At 51.4% G+C, this 13,212-nt stretch overlaps 2 protein-coding genes across 6 annotated transcripts in view; both read left to right on the plus strand.

Annotated features, from left to right (window-relative positions):
* ACSF2 (acyl-CoA synthetase family member 2) overlaps positions 1-747 on the plus strand; it is a 38,639-nt gene extending 37,892 nt beyond the window's left edge. The window contains exon 16 of the mRNA XM_066364544.1: positions 78-747. Within this exon, the coding sequence (XP_066220641.1) occupies positions 78-128 (51 nt within the window). The 3' untranslated portion in view covers positions 129-747. The remainder of the gene's footprint in view (positions 1-77) is intronic.
* Positions 748-2,075: 1,328 nt separating this feature from the next.
* RSAD1 (radical S-adenosyl methionine domain containing 1) lies at positions 2,076-11,790 on the plus strand. 5 transcript variants are annotated; one of them, XM_066364550.1, is made up of 10 exons: positions 2,080-2,566; positions 2,963-3,096; positions 3,210-3,414; positions 6,587-6,952; positions 7,151-7,214; positions 7,639-7,786; positions 7,996-8,050; positions 8,585-8,688; positions 8,869-9,019; positions 11,460-11,542. In XM_066364550.1, the coding sequence occupies exons 1-9, from the start codon at positions 2,432-2,434 to the stop codon at positions 8,984-8,986; spliced, it is 1,329 nt and encodes a 442-aa protein (XP_066220647.1). In that variant the 5' UTR covers positions 2,080-2,431; the 3' UTR covers positions 8,987-9,019; positions 11,460-11,542. The 5 variants fall into 5 exon arrangements, with proteins under 5 accessions (XP_066220644.1, XP_066220648.1, XP_066220647.1 ...); XM_066364549.1 differs by lacking the exon at positions 11,460-11,542 and adding an exon at positions 10,816-10,933; XM_066364548.1 differs by lacking the exon at positions 11,460-11,542 and adding an exon at positions 10,806-10,938 and having other exon boundaries at positions 2,081-2,566.
* The last annotated feature ends 1,422 nt before the right edge of the window (positions 11,791-13,212 follow it).

Here is a 13,212-nt window from a genome sequence, read left to right on the forward strand (position 1 = left end):
AGGCAAACCAAGGCTGTTGGTCACCCTAGCTGGCAGAGGCCCCGAACCTGGTTCTCACTCCCTTCTCTTTCCTCCAGATCCAGAAATTTAAACTTCGAGAGCAGATGGAACAGCAACTAAACCTGTGAATAAAAGGGAGGGGGGTCCTCTCAGGCCCTCCCTGCCCTTCCCCCACCTTACTCTCATCTGTCTTTGTGATTTGACGTAAAGAGAATTTCTGTTTTCTTTGGCTCATCTCTTGCTGATGGTGGTCTCTTGGCAGCTACTATGGGATGGAGAAGGGAAGAAACCCAAGGGAAACCAGCACTTTCAGATTTATTCTTTATCAACGATGGCACTAAGCACTTTGGTGTGCACCATCTACTTAATCTTATCCTCACTCAACCCCCTTGAGATACCAGAGGAATTGAACGAGGATTTTTAAAGATGACATTCATTTCTTTTTCACACTGTCACCAGATTAGCCCACCAAGAAGTATTCTTTTTTTATACCACCCTCATTGAGATATAATTCAAATACCATCTAATTCTCCCATTTAAAGTATACAATTTACCTGACCTGTGGTGGCACAATGGCTAAAGCATGGACCTGGAATGCTGAGGTCGCCGGTTCAAAACTCCAGGCTTGCCTGATCAAGGCACATACAAGAAGCAACTACTCTGTGTTGATGCTTCCTTGTCTTCCTCCCCTTTCTCTCTCTCTCCTCTCTCTAAAATCAATAAATAAAATCTTAATAAATAAATAAAGTGTACAATCCATTGGTTTTTAGTATAGCCACAGTTATGTGCCACTATCATCACAGTCGATTTTATTAATTTTAATGGGGTGACATTGATAAATCAGGGTACACAGTCGATTTGAAACATATCATTGCCTTAAAAAGAAACTGCATTCCCTTCAGCTATCATTCCATATCTCCCACACACACACCCAGCAACCCAGTTCTTATATATATTTTATTCATCAATAATCCTGGGCTTGCCCTGGCCTGTTGGCTCAGCGGTAGAGCGTCGGCCTAGCGTGCGGAGGACCCGGGTTCGATTCCCGGCCAGGGCACATAGGAGAAGCGCCCATTTGCTTCTCCACCCCTCCGCCACGCTTTCCTCTCTGTCTCTCTCTTCCCCTCCCGCAGCCGCAGCCGAGGCTCCATTGGAGCAAAGATGGTCCGGGCGCTGGGGATGGCTCTGTGGCCTCTGCCTCAGGCGCTAGAGTGGCTCTGGTCACAACATGGCGATGCCCAGGATGGGCAGAGCATCGCCCCCTGGTGGGCAGAGCGTCGCCCCTGGTGGGCGTGCCGGGTGGATCCCGGTCGGGCGCATGCAGGAGTCTGTCTGACTGTCTCTCCCTGTTTCCAGCTTCAGAAAAATGAAAAGAAAAAAAAAATAATAATAATCCTGGGCTTCCCTGATGGACAGAGCCAGAGAAAGCAAGCTGTAGCTTGACCCAAGAGATAAAAACGACTCTTCCAGCTTGCAATCCTCACCCGCTAGTATGTCTGCTCCCAGCAGCACTGGCCCCCTTTACTTTTAGAAAATGAACCTAAGTGAGTGCCAGACACTGTGCTAGGTGCTTTCTTGAAATCTTCCCAACAACCCTGCCAAGTAGACATTAGCCCCATTTCACAAATGATGAACGGAAACCCAGGGCAATTCGGTGTCTTGATCAAGGTCACAGAGCTGGAATTAGAACGTAGTTGTTTGACTTCAAAGTCCATGATCTTTCCACCTCATGGGACAGTGCAGGTGCGTGCTTTCCCAGCCCTTCACCTGGACTGTCTTTACCACAGAAACCATCCCCGACTCTCCTCCTAGTGGCTTCAGGGGGGTTGGGGGGATTGGCCTGACCCAGGAGATGACAGTCTGGGATTTTTTGCTCCCATACTGACTCCACGGCCCTTGAAACATATCTCCCCACAGCACAGACAGACTGGCTTGGTATCCAGCAGGTGTTGAATTAGTTTCTATTGCCTGTTGTCTCTTGTTGGTTTTCTTCTCCTGTCTTATGCACCTGCATTATGACCTGGTCTTATACATCTGATGTCCCCAGCGCCCAGGTCTCTGCCAGGTACATAATGCGGAGGAATTCACTGAACGAACCAAGAATTCCTGGATGGGCCAGGGAACTCGCCCCTGGACAGGGTGCCAAAGGCTGGCAGCTCACCCCACAACTCCCTGCCACCTTAGAAAAGGCCGGGTGACTGCGGTGAGCGCATAGGTGCTCGGCAGGTGGCGCTGCAGACCCGAAGTCCCCAGTCCGCCCCGCGCGTCGTCGGCCGCGGCGCTCGGTACGCACTCCCTCTTCCTTCCGCCGAAGCAGCCCAACCGGCTTGGCCTGCGCACGCTGTGCTCCCTGGACGCGCCTCGGGCTCGGATCCTGCCCCCTGCACTGATCCTGCTCGGTGCTCCAGGCTGCCCCGTCGCAGAGCGCACCATGACGCTTCCCCGGGCCCGGGCCGGTGCCTGGGCGGCGGCAGCCAAAGTGGCCCAGAGGCGCCGCCTCGCTGAGTGCGCGGAAGGACCGCCGAGGTCTGTGACCTGGAGCCAGCGCGCGGCGCTTTACGTCCACGTGAGTGCGAAGTAGGAGGCAGAGCCCCGGAGGCGTGGCGTGGCGGGGCAGGGTGAGCGCCCCTGCCGACTTTCCCTAACCTCAGGGGAGGTCTTGGATGGGACCCGGTGCCCTGGCAGGGAAATGTCTGGGTCTGGGGACCTGAAGCCTCTTGTGCTCACCAGCTCGATAACCCTTGTCGATGTATGTGGTTTCCCTTCTGAACCTCATTTTTGCTTTATTGAAGTGGGCATAATAATCCCAGTCCGACCTGCCTCGGGAAGTTGTGTGGCTCGGATGGTGTAGCCACTGTTGACAGAGTGGAATGGGGATGGGGATGTGTGTGACTGAACCCTGGAAGTGGCCAGGGCAGCCCGGGGTCACCGCTCGCCTCCTTCGAACACCCCTTTCCCCCAGTGGCCCTATTGTGAGAAGCGCTGCAGTTACTGCAACTTCAATAAATACATCCCCCGCGGCGTGGAGGAGGCTGCTGTGCGGAGCTGCCTGGTGACCGAGGCACAGACACTGCTGCGACTCAGCGGGGTGCAGCGGTGGGTACTGGGGGGCTGGAGGCAGAGCTTGGCAGGATTGGATGACACAGGTGCTGCAGATATCCGGGAGGGCTCCCCGAGGTCTCATCCTCTCCATCTTCCTCTTTACCCAGTGTGGAGTCTGTGTTCTTTGGTGGAGGCACCCCCAGCCTGGCCAGTCCCCACACCGTGGCTGCTGTCCTGGAGGCAGTGGCCCAGGCAACTCACCTGCCTGCAGACACCGAAGTCACATTGGAGGCCAACCCCACTTCTGCCCCAGCCTCCAAGCTGGCAGCATTCGGGGCAGCAGGAGTCAACAGATTGTCCATTGGCCTCCAGGTAACCAGTCTTATCCACCCCATCCCACTGAAGGGCCTTCAGTGCTATCTCTCCTCTGGTCCCATTCATTTATTGAGCAAACATTTATTGAGCTCCTTCTGGGTGCCAGGGCCTAGTAAGTACCGAAAAGTGTATGGTGACACTTTTCTAACAGTGTAATTGTCCGCTTCTGTTAGACCACAAGCTCTGTGGGGCAGGGATCATCGTGCATGCCTTTTTGTTCATCACAGTATTTCAAGCACTCACTATAGTTCCTGGCACATAGTAGATGCTCAAAAGGATTTGTTAGATGATTGGAGACACAGTCGGAGGCAAACAAGTGGTTAGATCGTTGCAGCGTGGCAGTAAAGGGGACCTCTACAAAAGGCTTTTGGAGTACAGACTGAAGAGCATCTCAGTCTGATGATGAAATCCTGGAAACCTTCCTGGAGAAGTGATGCTTGAGTGAGGAGGAGTTAATCGGAAAGAGGATGTGGGAGGAAATGACACAGGATATGGACGAGCCTTGCATGTTTTGGGGGAGCTGCAAGCCATTCCTTTTGACTGGAGAGGCTGGAGATGAGCCTTCAGCACCATACTAGGGAGGTTGGGTTTTGCCTGGTGTTGACAGGCGGGCCATTGAAGGTTTTTAAATAGGTAGAAATATATTCCTCTCAGGTTGACGCCTGTTTTTATATCCAGTATTGCTTTCCCCACTTCTATTTTTTAATTTTTATTACTTTATTATTATTATTATTATTAAGTGAGAGGCAAGGAGTCAGAGACAGAGTCCTGCATGTGCCCTGACCGGGATCCACCCGGCAAGTCTCTATCAGGCAATGCTCTGCCTGGCTGGGCCGCAGCTCCGTTGCTCAGCAACCTAGCTATTTGAGCACCTGAGGCCAAGGCCATGGAGACATCCTCGGTGTCCAGGTCCAACTTTGCTTGAACCATTCAAGCCATGGCAGCGGGAGGGAAAGAGAGAGGGTTGGGAGAAGCAAAGGGTCGCTTCTTCTGTGTTCCCTGACCAGAATCGAACCCAGGACTTCCACACACTGGGCCGACACTCTACCCCTGAGCCAGTCGGCCAGGGCTGCTTTCCCCATTTCTAATACATGTACCATGTATCATAGAGTTTGAGGTCAGAGCCTTGTCTTGATGGGACACACTGAAAGGGACATATTTCTGAGATAGTCTGGCCCCAAATGCATACATGTCTTGCCTCTAATTTTGAGGAAACCTCAGGAAAACCTAAATGAAGAGACTTTTTGTATGTATGATAAGAACAGATAACATGAGATTGACCTAAATTCTTAATAGATTTTTAGTGTGCAGTATATGCTAAAAATTTGTTAACTGTAAGGACGATAATGTACAACAGATCTCTAGAATTTCTTCATTACGAGGCATTTTGAAAAACAATCGACAATGTCAATATCATGAAAGACAAAAAAGGCTAAAGAGCCTGACCAGGCGGTGGCGCAGTGGATAGAGCGTCAGACTGGGATGCCGAGGATCCAGGTTCGAGACCCTGAGGTCGCCAGCTTGAGCGCAGGCTCATCTGGTTTGAGCAAAGCTCACCAGCTTGGACCCAAGGTCGCTGGCTCGAGCAAGGGGTTACTCGGTTTGCTGTAGCCCCACAGTCAAGGCACATGTGAGAAAGCAATCAATAAACAACTAAGGTATCACAACGAAAAACTGATGATTGATGCTTCTCATCTGTCTTTGTTCCTGTCTGTCTGTCCCAATCTGTCCCTCTGAGTCTCTCTCTGTCTCTGTAAAAAAAAAAAAAAAAGGCTAAAGATCTAGACTAAAGGAGATGAAAGAGATAGTGATCACTGACTGCAATATGTGATCCCTGATTGGATCCTGGAGTGGGGTGGAAAAAGGAAATTACTACAGTAGACATTATTGGGACAGTTGGCTTAATTTGAATATGACTTTATTAGATAGTGGTATTATATCAATGTAACATTTCCTGAACTCTGTAATTGGATTGTGGTGTATAAGAGAATGTCTTTTTTGTTAGGAAGTATTTATATATACGTTAGTATTTAAAGGGTAGTGGTAGTATTAAAAGGGTACAAAGTCTAAGTTAATTAAATAACCACTTTCCAAAATGCTCACTAGCATGTGGCTAGTGGCTACCGTATTTTACTAAAATGTTCTGTATCTGCACTGATCACATGTCAGTAAACATTTGGAATGTCATCATTTACATTTCATTATCTTGCCTGACCAGGCAGTGGCACAGTGGATGGAGCGTTAGACTGGGATGCAGAGGACCCAGGTTCGAGAACCCGAGGTCGCCAGCTTGAGCGCGGGCTCATCTGGTTTGAGCAAAGCTCACCAGCTTGTACCCAAGGTCACTGACTTGAGCAAGGGGTTACTCGGTCTGCTGTAGCCCCCCGGTCAAGGCACATATGAGAAAGCAATCAATGAACAACTAAGGTGTCACAACGAAAAACTGATGATGGATGCTTCTCATCTCTCTTCGTTCCTGTCTATCTGTCCCTATCTATCCCTCTCCCTGACTCTCTCTGTCTGTCAAAAAAACACACACATTTCATTATCTTAAAATTTAAATAGCCACATGTGGTTAATGGCTGCTGTCTGACAGTGCTGACATAGAACATGTCCTTCATTGCAGAAAGTTCTTTTGGACAGTGCTAGTCTATAACTTATTTCAAATGATTCCACATCATAATAATATGTGTATATATTTATGGAGAAATAAGCCAGACATGGCAAAATGTTAGTTGGCGAATCTAGATGAAGGTGTACATTGAATGTTTTTCAACTTTCTATAGTTTTGACATATTTCAAAATAGAAAGTAAAATTAAAGACGACTCTTGGGTTTGGGGCCAGACAGTCCTAAATTCCAAGTGTGACTTTGCCACTGTATGACCTCGGGCAGGTTGTGTAACATTTCTGAACATCAGTTTTCTCATCTGTAAAATGGGGCAGATGTTGGAGGGTTATAAGGATAAATTAGATGTTGCATAAAAATGCTTGGCACGTGTTGACCCTTCAGTGAATGGTATGCCCTTGGCATTGGCTTGACCACCACCTTCCAGCTGCCTGCCATGTCCTGTATTTTCACCTGTGTCTGTGTCTGCGATAACGTCAGTCAAGTGATTTTGTTTCCCCCTGAGCTGGCCTGTGCACTTACACGGGACCCTCTCTCCCCAGTCTCTGGATGACACTGAGCTCCAGCTGCTGGGGCGGACACACTCGGCCCGCGAGGGTCTGCAGACACTGGCAGAGGCCCGGCGCCTGTTTCCTGGGCGCGTATCCGTGGACCTGATGCTGGGGCTGCCGGCACAGCGGGTGGGGCCGTGGCTCAGGCGGCTTGAGGAATTGCTGCGCTGCTGTGACGACCACATCTCCCTCTACCAGCTGTCCCTGGAGCGGGGCACTGCCCTCTTTGCCCGGGTGCAGCAGGGTGCCCTTCCTGCCCCAGACCCCGAGCTTGCTGCTGAGATGTACCAGGAGGGACGGACAGCGCTTCGGGAAGCTGGCTTCCGCCAGTATGAGGTCTCCAACTTCACCCGGCATGTACGTCCTAGGGCTGCTGGCTGAAGGTGGGGAGTGGGCAGGCTAAGGTGTGACCTGGCAATGTGGCCTTGTGGGGAGAAGGGTCTCTGCAGGGTGTCTGAGGCCCGAGGTGGCTGCACATTCTAGCCAGGTGTCCCATACCTGAAGCAACGAACTACCAGCTTGGCTCTGCACTGACTATCCCCTCCCTCCCCACAGGGGGCGCTGAGTACCCACAATTGGACTTACTGGCAGTGCGGTCAGTACATTGGCGTGGGGCCTGGTGAGTCCCCTGTGAACCATAGAAGGATGACTCAGGAGTGGAATGTCATGGCTATGTGATCTTGGGCCACTTATTAACCTCTCCAGGCCTTTGTTTCCTCATATGTAAAGTGAGGGGGGGGAAAGATGATTCCGTAGAGCGGTTGAATGTGTATTTTAGGGGTGCTTGGTAATGCTCGGCACTGCGGTTCTCGGCCTTCAGCACACATCAGAATTACCCGGAGGGCTTGTTAAACCTGGGTGGCTAGGCCCCACCTGCAGAATTTCTGATTGTACAGGGTGGGAATAGGGCCCGAGAGTTTATGTTTCTAGCATATTAGACGCTGTTGGTCCAGGGACTACACTCTGAGAACCACTGACTTAGCATCTGGCAGGCTCACGGTGTTAGCTGATATTACAGTGGGTGTGGTCGTTGGTGTTGCCAGGGGCCCATGGGCGATTTGTGCCCCAGGGGGCCGGGGGCCTTGTCCGGGAGGCCCGGATCCAGACTCTGGAACCTGACAACTGGATGAAGGAGGTGATGCAGTGTGGACACGGCACGCGGAGGCGCATCCCGCTGGGCGAGCTGGAGCTGTGAGCGGCTAGGGGCACGGGGCTCTTCCCCCAGGGGTCCCCCCGCCCTCCCAGAACCCCCTCCGCCTGCACCTCTTTGTTTCTGGCCTTGCCCTGCCCCGTACTGCCTGGTCCTTGTCAGCCCCCATACATACATCCCAGCATAGGGTTTGAGGACAGGGAGAAGCACAGGTCGCCTCTCCAAGACCCCTCGATGGTTCTCCTTTCAGGCTGGAGGAAGTTTTGGCGATGGGGCTACGCACCGATGTGGGGATCACTCACCAGGTAAGGAGCCAGGGGTGCTGGCACACTGCTCCCGCCTAAGGGGTGCGCAATATTTCTCTCTCTCTCTTTACACACACACACACACACACACACACACACACACACACGTGCCTCCCAGCTGTGTGAGGGGATAGTCTGGGTTAAGGGTTTTCAAATGTTTTTAAGTAGCACTGAAAGCTCAGATAAGAAGTGCGATAGATAATCAGTCAAACTCAGAGCTGCTCTAGATAAAGTCAGTGCTATAAAGCCCCAGCCATACCCTGAGCAGCAGGAGGTGGGCGAGGAACCGAGGAAGACCTGGTTGGGAGCTGGGTTTCGGCCTGAACATGGAGGAGTGAAGGTGCCCACGTCCCTGCTGACCCATTGGCCTGGGCCAGGTGTGCATGCGAGTTAGTTGGCTGAGATCCCTGTACTGGACCAGAGCCTCCCTCACCCCTTACCATACCCCCGGACACATGGCTTCCTCCCCTGTGGTCCCTGTGGTCCCTGTGGTCTCTGTGGCCCCTGCACCTCTGACCCTTCTGGTCTCCCCAGCACTGGCAGCAGTTTGAGCCCCAGCTGACCCTGTGGGACGTGTTTGGAGCACGTGAGGATGTGGACGCCCTGCTGGAGCAGGGCCTGCTGCTGCTAGATGGCAGGTGTGGGGGGGTGGGGAGGGGTGGTTAGGAATCCCAGGGAGCCCTGACTACAGATCGCACATCTGGGAGAAGGGGGAAGCTCAATGAGGAGGGACCTGTGGGTGCCGGTGGCACTGGTGGATGGTGGGCATTGAAATTGGTAAGATGAGGCAGTCACATCCAGACCTCATGGTTTTCCAGGGGTCTCCGGTGTTCGTGGGAAGGTATGGCCGTGCTGGACTCTCTGTTGCTGACCCTTCTACCTCTACTCCAAGATGCCTGGCAGCAGAAAACCCCCTCCCCTGTGCCAGGAGGGTGATAGATGTCCCTGTATTCCAGGACACTCTCCCAGGTGAGCTTGGGTCTGGGCCGACACCACAGACATCTCCCCTGTCAGGTGCCGTCTCAGCTCTGGTCATTACCTGGCCCTGGCGTCCCCAGGGCACGACTTGCAGTGAGGTGGATGGTCTGAGAACTAGCATCAGGTGCCCCCACCACTGCCAGAGAAGGAGTGGCGGTTTTTCGCGAGTGCCTCACTAGTGTCCTCTAAAGCAAATCCTGGATGGCCAGAGATCCGGAGGAATCGAGCTCTCAGGCTTCCAGCCCCTGCCATACAGGACGAGACACAGAGGGACTGCATATGCCAGTGGACCATGTGCGTATCCAGCACAGCCGCCTGCTGGACTCAGGACGGTGGGAAAGGTCAGAGCAAGCCTTGCCCTTCTCTTTGGGCAACCAGGATATGTTTGGGGTGTCAGGAGCCTCACAGACCCTCCTGAGTGTCCTCCCCCAGTCCCCTCTCCCTGCAGCCTTTGCCCTGAGAGAGTGAAAGTGGGGGGCTGGCAAGCAGCGAAAGGGGAGGGGAGGGGAGAAGAATTCAGGAAAAACCCGAGCCTGGTCATTTCCCCCTGGCCTTTTACTTGCAGAAATGGTCACCTGGTTTTATTGAAATACCCTAGTAAGACTATCTGGAGCCTGTCTTCACTGTGGCCCTCGCCTTTGTTGGGGCTCCTTTGAGAGCATGAAATCCTGATTTGAGGGCTAGAGGCTTAGTCTAGGATGAGATTTCTTCTTGTTCCCTGATAATTATTTACCCAGTGATTTTCACATTTGTTACTGATCCTTGCCTAAATCAGTGATTAGACCGAGGGTCGCAAAATGCTCGACTCTGACCCTGTCATTCCAGCGCCGTTAGTTAACCGGCATCCATCCACTTAAAAAGAGCTCTCCCTTTCTGAAGGGCCGGTACTCTTATCCTGGAAATTGTATGCAGGGTGTGTGTGTATGTGTTTGAGAGAGAAAGGCGTTTTCCTGGGAAAAGGCTTCGTGACACTTCATATCAGGGGTACTGTGTGCCAAAAGTAAGTCAGTACCCCTGCAAATCGGGGCGTGCTCAGCTCAGCCTCTAGCTGGGTGACTAAGGATAGGGCTCCCCACCCCTCAGAAATGAGCACGTGCCTTTCCCATGTGCCTAGTGGGTGTGAATATCAGTCCTTCTGTGACCCTGTGGTAACGTGGTAAGTGTTACTACCTCTCATCTATTCATGAAATATTCAGCAAGCACTACTGGTGTGCCAAGCACGGTGCTGGGCGTGCAGAGAGGAATAAGACCTGTCTCAGCCCTCGAGGAACTCACCACCATGTTGACAGATGCGTAAAGAGATAAATTTTAGGGTTATCAGTAAGGGTGCGCAAGCCGACTGTGGAAGCCCGTAACACATCTGGTTCTGAGGGGCTGGGAGCAGAAAGGGAGATTATGTTTTTCTTACTACCTCCTCTGGCCCTGGGGCGGCTTGCAGGGTGACCTGTGCTGCCCAGGGGAGCCTCTTCCCAAGCTTTCCCCGATCTTGATATTCAAGAAGTGAGCACGGGGCCGGAGCAGGTGCGCCATCAGATAACCCGGGCCAGCTCGGGTTTCTCCCAGCGCCCAGGCCTCATGCCACCTGAGACTCCCAGTCCCTCCCTGCTCACTGGGCCTGTGCAGACGGCCTGGACAGGAGCCAGGGCCGGTGGAGGTGGCACGGATCAGCTTCTGTGACTCAGCCTGGTCCCACCCTCTCCAAGTGAATCAGAATCTCCCGGAGGTGGAGCCCGGGAATCTAGTTTGTAAATGCTTCCTAAGTGGCTCTAATGATCAGGCCCATTTAGGAAGCCCTGTCATCTCCTGCCTTCCATCCTGAGAGTCTGGGGACAAGAGGGACGAGGGGGACACGGCTACTTCCCGACAAGACCAAGTGGAGTGGGATCCTTCGCTCTGCATCCAGGCCTTCCATGGCTCGTCCATCAGCGAGGTCCTCCGTACTGAGCCACTGAAAAGCACACGGACCCAATTCAAAGGGGGGAACAAGCTACTTTGGTGATGAGAGGAGTTGGGGATATGGAATATGCTTGAGTGTCTGTGGTTACAGCTTGAAGGACCAAGCCTTCCTCGTACGAGAGCAGTAACAATCTCAGAGCCCTGTGAATGAGCCTCCCCACCCCCCACCAAGTAGTGTGCGGTAGGCAGGGCAGCTATTATCCTTCCCTTTTCACATTCAGAGAGGCTCGCTAACTTGACTCTGGTCATATAAGTAGTAAGTAGCAGACCTGGCGTAATACTTCTGGGCATTCAGAATTTTCTGTTACATCACTGTATTAGATTTAGTGTGGGTCTAGCTCGACGACTGACCTCTCTCTTAAGTTAGGCGAAATCCTGACCTCCCTGTGGCCCCTGTGCCTCAGGCTTGAAGCCGCCATCTCGGCCTGGTGCTGGGTCGCTCAGATTCCGCGTCTTTATGTTTTCTCTCCTGAAGAGGCTGAACCAGTGAGAACTCACATGTCCTGTTTCCATAAGACCATCCACTTCCTGGGACAGAACTGCATTCTGCAAAGAAAGGACTTAAATAATAAAATTGCTGTAGACTAAATGTTTGTGCCCCTCAGAACTCATATGGAAACCTTAGCCCCAAATTGATGCATTGGGAAGTGGAGCTTTGGCAGGTGCTTAGGTCCTAAGGATGGAGCCCTCATGAATGGGATTCGTGCCCTTTTTAAAAAGACCTCAGAGAGCTCCCTCACCTTATGTGAGAACATGGAGAGAAGACACTACATCTGCTGGCACCTTGCTTTGGAACTTGCCAGCCTCTAGACCAGGGGTCTCAAACTCAACTCAGCATGTGGGCCGCAGAGCAAGATCACAGCCGTTCGGCGGGCCGCACTAGGTCTACAAAAGGCAACTGTTACGCAACACTTTTCTTGAACTTCGTGGATTAGTCTGCGGGCCGCACAAAATTGTTCGGCGGGCCGTGAATTTGAGACCCCTGCTCTAGACTATAAGAAATAAATGCTTGTTTAATCTGCGCAGTCTTTGGTATTTTTGTTATGGTGTGGATGAACTAAGACAAGGATGAATAATTTGTGTAGTTGATTGTATTATTGTTCAAAATGTTTACCACCCTTCTTCAAGTGCCCCTTCCTAAGGGCCTGTGGAGGATTATCTATCCCTGCCAAGTTGAGTCTGGGAAGGACCAAGAGACTTGCCTACACTGACTATAAGAGCAGTAGATGGTCCACCATATTCTCTCCCACAGAGACCTGCAGTGCACAGATAGAAATTGTGTCGTCCACCTGGGTCCTAGTAAGATGTTGGGCAGAGGAGTAGTCAACTATAGCAACATGAGCAGGGGTGAGAAATTTACATCCATAGGCCCTGGCCAGTGGTTCAGTGGATAGAGCGTTGGCCTGGTGTATGGACATCCCAGGTTCAATTCCCGATCCGGGCACACAGGAGAAGCAACCATCTGCTTCTCCCCCACTTCCTCTCCCCCTTCTCTCCTTCTTCCCCTCCTGCAGCCAGTGGCTTGATTGGTTTGAGCATGGCTCAAAGCACTGAGGATAGCTTTGTTAGAGCGTGTCAGCCTCAGGTGCTAAAAATAGCTGAGTACTCAAGCATCGGTTGCAATGGGGTTGTCAGGTGGATCCCTATCCAGGCATATGCGGGAGTCTGCCTCACTATCTCCCCACCTCTCACCTAAAAAAACAAAACAAAAGATATTCACTTTCACTGTTGTAAACCAGTAGATTTGAGGATTGTTTATTACTGCAGTATAACTTGAGACTAAACTGGCTGATACAATTTGTAATCCCACCATTCAAAGATTAATCACTGTTAAGATTCTGGTGTATATGTTAGCGAAAATTCTTACATGCAAATGAACATATTTAGATACACAATCTTACAAAAATGATGTAGTATGCATCTTTCTCTGGAGCCTTCTTATTCTAGCTGACCTGTGGCGGGCATCCCTTCATGTCATACTTATATCTACATCCTGTTTTTAATTTTTTTTTTTTAATTTTTATTTATTTATTTTTTACAGAGACAGAGAGTGAGTCAGAGAGAGGGATAGACAGGGACAAACAGACAGGAATGGAGAGAGATGAGAAGCATCAATCATTAGTTTTTCATTACATGTTGCAACACCTTAGTTGTTCATTGATTGCTTTCTCATATGTGCCTTGACCGTGGGCCTTCAGCAGACCAAGTAACCCCTTGCTTGAGCCAGC

The sequence above is a fragment of the Saccopteryx leptura genome, chromosome 2 (assembly GCF_036850995.1).
Source record: "Saccopteryx leptura isolate mSacLep1 chromosome 2, mSacLep1_pri_phased_curated, whole genome shotgun sequence".
NCBI classification, from domain to species: domain Eukaryota; kingdom Metazoa; phylum Chordata; class Mammalia; order Chiroptera; family Emballonuridae; genus Saccopteryx; species Saccopteryx leptura.

Bases quoted from the DNA above. Each gene is read 5' to 3' on its own strand.
- RSAD1 (XM_066364547.1), top strand. From the start codon at position 2,432: ATGACGCTTCCCCGGGCCCGGGCCGGTGCCTGGGCGGCGGCAGCCAAA. The intron at 3,097-3,209 runs GTGGGTACTGGG...CTCTTTACCCAG, and splicing joins CGACTCAGCGGGGTGCAGCG to TGTGGAGTCTGTGTTCTTTG. The intron at 7,787-7,995 runs GTGAGCGGCTAG...TTCTCCTTTCAG, and splicing joins CCGCTGGGCGAGCTGGAGCT to GCTGGAGGAAGTTTTGGCGA.